Here is a 9,175-nt window from a genome sequence, read left to right on the forward strand (position 1 = left end):
CTCAATATACTTCCAGGTGAAAATCAGCAGTTCTGGTTAATTTTTGCTTCATTTGAAACCAAACTCAAAGTAAAACTTGGCAGGTGAAATCCAAAAATGTTCATACAACCTCATGCATAGAGCCCTACCAATTTCACCACCCTGAAAAACATGTAAGGTAAAGTGAAATCACCCCTTCCCTGTGGAATCTGATCTCCCTTGCTGCTGGGACCCTGGGGCTCCTAGCTGCTAGTCTGGCCATGCTATGGAGGGACAGGAGTTGTCTTTCCCCTGCAGGGCTGCTCTTGCTAGGGAGATCAGACCCGCCTCCAGAGGCAGCACAGAGATGAGGGTGGTACACCCTCACTTCTGCACTGCAACAGCCCAGGAGCTGGGCTCTGAGCTTGTCCCCTGCTCCCAGAAGCTCTTGCTGGGTTGGGGGCTAGCAGCTCCAGCTGGGGCAGCCCGGGCCTGGGGCCTCCCTCCTGCTCCAGCCAGGGCTTGGGCAGCCAGGCTGGGGGCTTCCACCCCTTCCCCCAGCCGAGACAACCGTGGCTCTGGGCTGCTATACCTGTTGCTCCAGCTGGGACTTTGGGCACCCCCTTCCACTCCAGCTGGGGCAGCCTAGCCTTGGAGCTTCTGACCCGCTCCTAGCTGCGGCTTGGGGCAACCCCCACCAGGTCAGCCCAGGATCAGGACTTCTGGCTCCAGCCCCGTGGTTCCAGCCATGCCTGGGAGCTTCCGATCCTGTCAGCTACAGCTGGGGCAGCCCGGGCTCCAGGCTTCTACCCTCGAGCTGGGGCTCGGGATGCTCCGTCTCGGGGCTTCTTCACTCAAGGCTCCTGATGGGGATTGGGGTGACCCAGTCCAGGTCCACCCTGGGGCTTCTTCTGGGGGCTGGGGCACCCATTTCCCAGGGGGCCTGAAATTGGCTGGGGGCCCCTACCTTAATCTGTCACTGGCCTGGACTAGTAGCTAGGAACCCCTTTCTGGGGCGCTCCTAGCAGCATGGGGGAGCCCCTACCCACCTGCACCTCTGGGAATGTCCTTTAATTGCAGGAATCTGGGAGGCTGCAAGGGTGGTAATCTTGGGACCACCCCTCAACAACTTTGCAACCTCCCCAGGATCCCGTTTTTCATCTGGACCCCAGGGTTACAACACCCTGTAATTTGTAAACATCTGAAATCATGAAATTGACTAATTTTAAAATCCTCTGGCCATGAAATTGACCAGAACAGACCCTGAATTTGGTAGGGGCCTAGGCATGCACTGAGAAACCGTAAAGTTTTGTGAAAGTCTAGTATTTCCCACACTTTGGTCCATATCTATCATTCCCCCAAAATCACATCCAATATAGTCCCAGCATAAATGGCATAAACCCCATATTTGTGCCAGTTTGAGCTAGCATACTAGAAAAAGAAATGTAACTGTGGCGGCAAGAGTAGCGAGAGGAGCTTTTCATAGGTCTGTACTGAGGGTGGCTATCCCCTAGTAGTGCAGTGGCTACAATTCTTTTTAATTTTCATTTTTATTTTTTATTAGTGCAAGTGTGTCTTCTCAAGATGGAAATTATGCCTCCAACCCAAAACATGCACATAACCACTGAGGCTAAACTATGATCTTAAAAAAAGAAAGAGTTCATGGAGTCTGGCAACAAAATAACATTTCTTCATTTTTCTTCCTCTTTTTAATTTGTTAACAGAACTTACAAAAGTTCACCATTTTTTTTCACTAGGTATGTGAAGGTTAACTTAGTTTTACAGGCACTGCCAGAGAAAAAATCTATCTGTAAACCTAGCAGTCCCATTTTATTTTGTGCCATTCAAAGAATGGCAAGTGACTGATACTGTAAATTGCTTAGTAAAGTTTTCCACCCATGACTTGCACAGTACAGTTTTTGTCCTTAAAGAATCTAATTTTCAATGTCCACTCACTGAACATTAGGCAGCCAATGAAGTTTTCAGCAGAATTTTCTGTCAGCCCATTCTTCCCTGGCTTCTTTAATTTATAGTTTTTGCTAAAAGATTGTGAAAGACATCAAACTAGTTTTGTGCTCTTTTGACTTGTGCTGTATTGTTTTCACCTGTAGGAAAATAGCATTGTTTTGTTTTCAAAGTAATGTCAAAGATTAACAGAGAAAGTTATGAGGACTTGCCCATTGTTTTGCGGAAAACTCATTTCTTTTATTCAAATGCACATCATGCTCAGTGATGCTTATTTTGTATTTGACTGTAATGAAGTCAGTAGAGCTCATTAATTTGGAATAGTGGAAAAAGACAGTAAGAAAGATAGTGTTTGAAACTGCTTAAAATAATAATGAGGGACACAGTAGTTTCTCCTAAGTGCTGGAATGTCTATTTTGTGCTTTATGGCATACAGAGCTACTTCTCTGTACCTTCACTTCACCCAAAAGAAAGCTATATATGGTAGGAAAAAATCACATAAAAATGTTTTTTGCTTAGCTGAGATAAAAAAAGCCATGAAACAGATGTTTCACAAGTGTTAAATTCATATTTTTACATCTTTTCAGAAGTCTCACAGTGGCATGTCATTCCAATCAAATAGACTTCAGGTCACAGATGTAGCTTTAATGTGGAAAGTAATTACAGTCGAACCCATTTATCTCGACCTCGGTTAACTTGCCAATCGTATTAAGTCGACGTTTTAGAAGTGGAACCGCCAAATTCTCTCTTTGTCTTAGCATTTTCTCATCGGTTATGTCGGTTCTTTTATGTCGCCGTACCCTAATATCTCGAGCACAAAAGAGGGCCAAATTTGCCACTTAATGTCCGTTATCTCGATCCCCATGACCAATCGCCGGCTTTTGAAAATGTTAGTTATCGATGCCACTTCACCATCTCACTACCGTATTTTCGCATATATAAGACGCATCTTATACAAAGTTTTACGTACCCCTCACCCAGGGTGTGTCTTATATATTAGTATATAAATAAAAATGATTGTACTTGGCTCACTGCGCATGTGCTGAGTTCACGTAGCACGTGATCACGGTCCGTATGGTCGTTCACTCCCATGCCAGTTCACTCACTCTTGTTGATCTTGTCTGAAGGATAACATGCTGTAGCTATTCTGTTTATTTTTTCCCTTCTAAAAATGTCTGGAGGTGTTAAGAGAAAATGGACAATCAGTCAATAGAGAAAAAGTATGAAATCATACTGCAGCTAGAAAAAGGAACAAAACCGGCAGACCTTAGTCGTCAGCATGGCATTCCAGCAAACACCATTTCAGGATGGAAAAAGAAGGCCAACGTGATAAAGCAAATGTACGAGAAGTCTGTCTTTGATCCAGCAAGAAAAAAAATTAGAGTGGCTGAGCACAAAGATGTCGACGATGCACTGTTTCAATGGTTCACAAATACGCGAGCAACAAACCTTCCCGTCAATGGTCCCTTGCTGATGGAGAAGGCGGACATCCTTGCTGCAAAGCTAGGACACCCTGACTTTAAAGCAAGTCAGGGGTGGCTGGATCGTTTCAAAAAGAGGCACAACATTGTCTTCAAAGCAATTTGTGGAGAGAGCGCTGCGGTTCAACAGGAACAAGTGGATTCATGGCTGAAGACTCAAATGCGCACAATTTTGGATACCTATGAGACTCGGAACATTTTTAATGCTGATGAAACTGGGGTGTTTTGGAAATGCCTTCCAGACAAGACTATGGCGTTTCGTCGGGAGGCCTGTCACGGTGGAAAAAAGTCGAAGGACCGACTTACAGTGCTAGTTGCTGCTAACATGGATGGAAGCCAAAAACTCCCGCTCTACGTTATAGGAAAGTCCAAGAATCCCAGATGCTTTAAGCAGACCAAAGTTCTCCAATGTGATTACGATGGCCAGCCAAGCGCCTGGATCACAGGAGATCTATTCAGTGCATGGGTGAAAAAGTGGGACAGGAAGTTCCAAGCAGAGAAAAGGAAGGTGGCACTGATCGTGGACAACTGTAGAGCTCATCCGGATGTTCCTGGTCTCAAGGCCATTAAGATCTTTTACCTCCCACCTAACACAACGAGTAAGCTCCAACCAATGGACCAGGGGATAATCCAAGTGCTTAAGGTGTACTACAGGAAAATGTTGATGCGCCAATACCTGCTCCATGATGAAAAGAAGGCACAGTACACCACTTCCCTTCTAGATGCAATGAACTTCCTGAGATCAGCCTGGAATGACGTGAAGAAGGAAACAATCTAAAACTGCTGGATGCACTGCGTCATTCAGGATATTTCCGATGATGAGTTTCAGGCACAGTGCCGTGCAGCCGCAGAAGAACTCGCGGAAGTGGCGGGAAAATCAAGCCTTACAGATGCTATCTTGGAAGAGGAGGCACAGGAGTTAGCCATCACTGTCCAGGAATTCCGAGATTACATAGAAATCAACAAAGACGTCGTTACTGATGGCGTGATCACCGATGAAGACATTGTATCAAGTGTGCAGTCAGCACAGGCAAGCACATCTGCATGCGGCAATGACAAAGAAGATGAAGAAGATGCGGACGAAGATTTGGAACCAATTCCCTCAGCTGGTGAGGTGGTAGAAATGCTACAGAAAATTCGACGGTATGGTTCTTTTGTAGGAGATGAAACTGTTTTAGACAGCATAAATAATATTGAAGCATTTGTTTTCAAGCAGACTGTTAAAGGCAAAAAGCAACAAAGCATTTTAGACTTTGTAAAGAAACCATAGTAACCGCGTGTACGATACTTTTCAGAGCTGTGTCAGAGTGAAATGACTCACAAATTTAATTTTGACACTGGTTAGCTTTTTGTAAAAACGAACTACACCCCGCACGTTTTTTGTGATTTTGTGAGCGATCTTTGTGTTTGCAATGTTGGACAATATAATAAAGGTTTGTATCGAGAATCGACGGTGGTTTGTATTGTATACTGGTAAATCTCTGCTGTTAGTTGGTACACATATGCCTTTTGTTGTTAGCAAACATGTATGTACATTTTTATAGCATGCCGATCGCTTCATCAAACAAATCGCGGCAACGCTGTTGTGTAAAAAAACCTCCAAAAACACGTGCATGTACATTCTCATTTATTAACGCACATCATGTACATAAAGAAATTTCAAGCACATGTTAATATATTGCCGCCATATTGGTTTTCGTTTATCTCGATCATCGGTTATCTCGATGCTTTTTGGCAAACCCCTAGGCCGGCAACATAACCGGGTTCAACTGTACATTGATTGAAGCCATAATTCATGCAGTTCATACCTGAAATGAAGAGTGCACTTACATAATTTTGAAGATAAAGGTAGTTATGCCTACTTAAAAGTCAATGTGAAAGATATATTCATGACAGAATTGAAGTGTTGTAAAATTCCAGAACATTAAGAAGAATAGGCAGCTCACCCCAAAACTGACATGATACAGATACTTTGCCATACTTGGCTAAAAAACACTAGGAATTGGACAATTGGTAGTCTGAAAAATATATATAATTATTCTTCAAGAAAACTAAAATAGTTTTATCCCCCTCAACAATTTGCAAAATCCCATTAAACTGAGATCTCACTGAATCTCACAAGTTAACTAAACTTGGTCAGTACTTTGATGAGAAACTGCAAAAAGTTGCTCGGCAAATTATGTTGGTTAACCAGATATCCAGCTGTTGATATGCCTGTGATGGTACCCCTCTTCCCAGGTGACAACTACCATCTCTCTCCTCAGGAAGCTCAGAGGCAGATCCACAGCTATCATAATCTGGCAAAACTCTATTGAAATCAGCTATGTTGCTTTACACCATCTCAGGATCTAGCTCTCTGTTTCCACCACTGGTCTTCATCCAGCACTTTTTACTCCTGATCATTTAAACAGTTATTCCAACCCACTGTAGATAACAAGTGGCATTATAAGGATGGAGGGATGTGTTTTTCTTTGCAAAAATCAGTCAGCAGCAGTATTCTATTAACCCCATGAATACATTTCCCCTCAATGATGGTGGTGGTTTGGTTGTTGTTGTTGTTATGTTTTGTTTTTTGTTATCTATTGTGATGAGGCAAGGCCAGATGGCTATAGAAAAGTAATGGGAGTTAGATACATTAGCCCCAGGTTAAACAAATCCCTGGTACCAGGATAAGTAAATGGCAGTTGCTCCAGGTCAATTAAGACACCTCGGGCCAATTAAGAGCTTTCCAGAAGGCAGGGAGGATGCTAGGTTGATTGGGACACCTGAAGCCAATCAAGGGCTGGCTGAAACTAGTTAAAAAACCTCCCAGTTAGTCAGGTGGGCGCGCATGTCAGGAGCTGTGAGAAGTTGAGCTGTTGGAGAGACTGAGCTGTACACACCATATGAGGCACAAGGAAGGAGGCCCTGAGGTAAGGGTGAAGTGGAGCTCGAGGAAGTGGGGGCTGTTGTGGGGAAGTAGCCCAGGGAATTGTATGTGTCCTGTTCCTAAAAGGTCAGCTACCATAGCTGACACTATTAGGTCCCTGGGCTGGAGCCTGGAGTAAAGGGTGAGCCTGGACTTCCCCCGCCTTTGCCTCTGACTGATCATTGAGACTGGGACACAACAGAGACTGGAAGGGAGGATAGCTTCTCTTTACTTCCCTTGCTGGCTTAGGATGAAAATGGCTCAGTAGACTGTGACCCTTCTTTCTAGAGAGAGAAGGGTTCAGTGGAAGGTCACAGTGAGCCTCTGAGGCTAGCGAAATCCGTCAGGAAACGCAGGACCCACAGAGACAAGGACAGAGCTTTGTCAAACCTATATAAATTAGGTTAGAAATGGAGCTGGGCAAATGTTTTGGACAAAGAATATTCCCACTGAATAATGCAGATTTGGATTAACTGGTTTGTGTTGAATTTGTCAAATTGTTTTGTCAAACCCTCTCTCAAAATTCCAATGAAATTTTTAAATGTTTTATTTTGACATTTTTCAAACATTTTGACTTTTCATATGACTTTTTGTTTTTGAATGTTCAATTTTATTTAAAAAATAAAAACAAAATTTAAGATTTTGTTCCTGGTCTAATGAAATATTTTGTGAAAGCTAAAATGATTTTCAGTTTGACCACTACAACAAGAAAAAGGTTATTCACACAGCTCTTGTTACAAATTCTTGAAGACTTGTGTTGGCTACAAATCACATGCAAGTGAATGACACAATACAAATACATAATAAATGATTCACTCTGCCCTCTCAGTCCATTCTAAAAATATGGCAGGACCCCATCATGTTTGTTGATAGACCTGGTGTCTTCTAAATAAGAAAATTGTGGCTTTGGTCATTTGACCATAAGACACGATGGGATTTTTTGCAGTACACAGTAGCCCCCTGAAATTAAAATTAGCTAAATATTCACTGCTGCACTTTCGATCCTAAATTTTTGTATAATGTTGCAATGTTCTGTGCCATTCCATGCTAGATGCCACAAATGATAAACTATCACTCATTAGTTTCTATTGTATGTAGGGGCCAGGTTCTCAGCTGATTTGAATTGACTTCAACAGAGCTATATCATTTTATTCCAGCTGAGAATTTGGTATCTTATCATTAGAGCCCTGCAAATCCGTGGGTATCTGCTTTATATCCGTGGATCATTTCTGCAGATAGTAATGCAGATGCAGATACAAATTTTGTATCCATGCAGGGCTCTGACAGTACGAGCCGGGTGGACAGCTGTGAGGAACTGCAGTGCAGATCCTTCACCTTCCCTGGGCGAAGGGCTTGAGGGGCAGGGACACTGGGCGGGGGGCTGCTTGGCCCCCCTGCCCAGGCCAGATGGAGGGTCCTCCACTGACCAAGTTGTGAGTGGAGAAAGTAGAAAATCATGGAAGAGACCTGTAAAAGCTGCAGCAGGAAGGAGGATACTACTGCAATACAGTAACGTAATAATTATTTGTATAAGAGTAGTGCCTAGGCCTATATAAATTAGGTTACAAATGGAGCTGGGCAAATGTTTTGGACCAAGAACAGGACAAAGAGTAGTGCCTAGGCTAGTGGTGCCAATCAAATCATAGTACCAGTATGTACTAAAAAAAAACAATCCATGCCCTAATGTGGTTGACAATGACAACCTACAATAGGTGGAAGAAACGTGAATGAGGGGAGAGAGGACGGACAAGGTAACAGTAATCTGAACATTTTTTTGCATTGACTAGATTGGTGCAATCTTGCTTTCCACCTGTCTAGTCACTGTCATCAAAGCAGAAGAGTATTATGAAGGGATTTTAAAGAGCATAAGGCAGTGATTCTAAGGGCACTTAGACAGACATGACAGGTATTAAAAGAAGTAAAATATTATGGCTAACATACCATTCTACTTGCAATACACAAAGCTGTATAGTCTTCAATATTTTCCAATAGCTTCACTGGTCTGTGAAGCAAAGCTAGATCATCTCCCGGAAAGTGGCTAAGTTGCAATTTTGCATCTGTATAATTTTGCTAAGGCTGTCAATGGCAAAGGAGCTTTAAAAGCAGGGGCCTTCTCATCTGTTGCTGGATTGCTTCCCAGAAGCTGCCAGGACCTGTAAAAGTAATCAATCACTGTATTATACAGCACTTATCATAAACAAATTCACAAACCACTAAACAGTTAAAAAGAACATCAAAGAGACATGTAAAGCAAATATGAGTAAAAGCAATTAGTGCATACAAAACAATGCACTTCAGAACTGAAGAAAGTGGGTGAAACATTTTGTGAGGGAAGATCTGAAACTGCTCAGATAAAACCAATTGCAAGTGTGCTCTGGAAAAATATTCCTTTTGAGCAAGAACTGCAATGGAAAATACAGGAAACCCATGAGACTTTATGCAGGCTTTAGGAGCCGATAAAAAAGATGGACTGTGTGAAAATGGGAACCATAGTGTGGATTGTGACTAGCCATGCAAGGTAAAATGAGGCTATTGAAAGCTTTACAATATAAAAAGGCTCTTGAATTTGACTCTGACCTTGACTAAGAACAATTAAAGTGAATAAAATATATAGATAAAAACATTAGGTACTTTTAGAATAAAATACCTAAAGTGGTTATGTTATGAAATGCAGAATCTGTAAATACTATGAATCTAGTTCTGCTGTAGTGTTGCCACTAAATAGCAGTAATTAGGTGAAAGCCTAAATAAGGCTGAGGTATCCACATTCTGAGAAATTGTTTTAGACTACATGGTGGATGTAAGTTCACTTGGAACCAGTCTTAGCTCTTGAACAAATCATAATCAATCTTGATTCAGCTGT

At 42.4% G+C, this 9,175-nt stretch overlaps 1 protein-coding gene across 1 annotated transcript; it reads left to right on the forward strand.

Annotated features, from left to right (window-relative positions):
• The first annotated feature begins 3,117 nt into the window (after nucleotides 1–3,117).
• On the forward strand, nucleotides 3,118–4,182 carry LOC120392924 (tigger transposable element-derived protein 4-like). The gene has a single exon (XM_039517581.1). The coding sequence runs from the start codon at nucleotides 3,118–3,120 to the stop codon at nucleotides 4,180–4,182; it is 1,065 nt and encodes a 354-aa protein (XP_039373515.1).
• The last annotated feature ends 4,993 nt before the right edge of the window (nucleotides 4,183–9,175 follow it).

Source organism: Mauremys reevesii, unplaced genomic scaffold, assembly GCF_016161935.1.
Source record: "Mauremys reevesii isolate NIE-2019 unplaced genomic scaffold, ASM1616193v1 Contig125, whole genome shotgun sequence".
Lineage (NCBI taxonomy): Eukaryota > Metazoa > Chordata > Testudines > Geoemydidae > Mauremys > Mauremys reevesii.

Excerpts from the sequence above, each read along its gene's own strand:
- LOC120392924 (XM_039517581.1), top strand. The coding sequence starts at position 3,118 with ATGGACAATCAGTCAATAGAGAAAAAGTATGAAATCATACTGCAGCTA.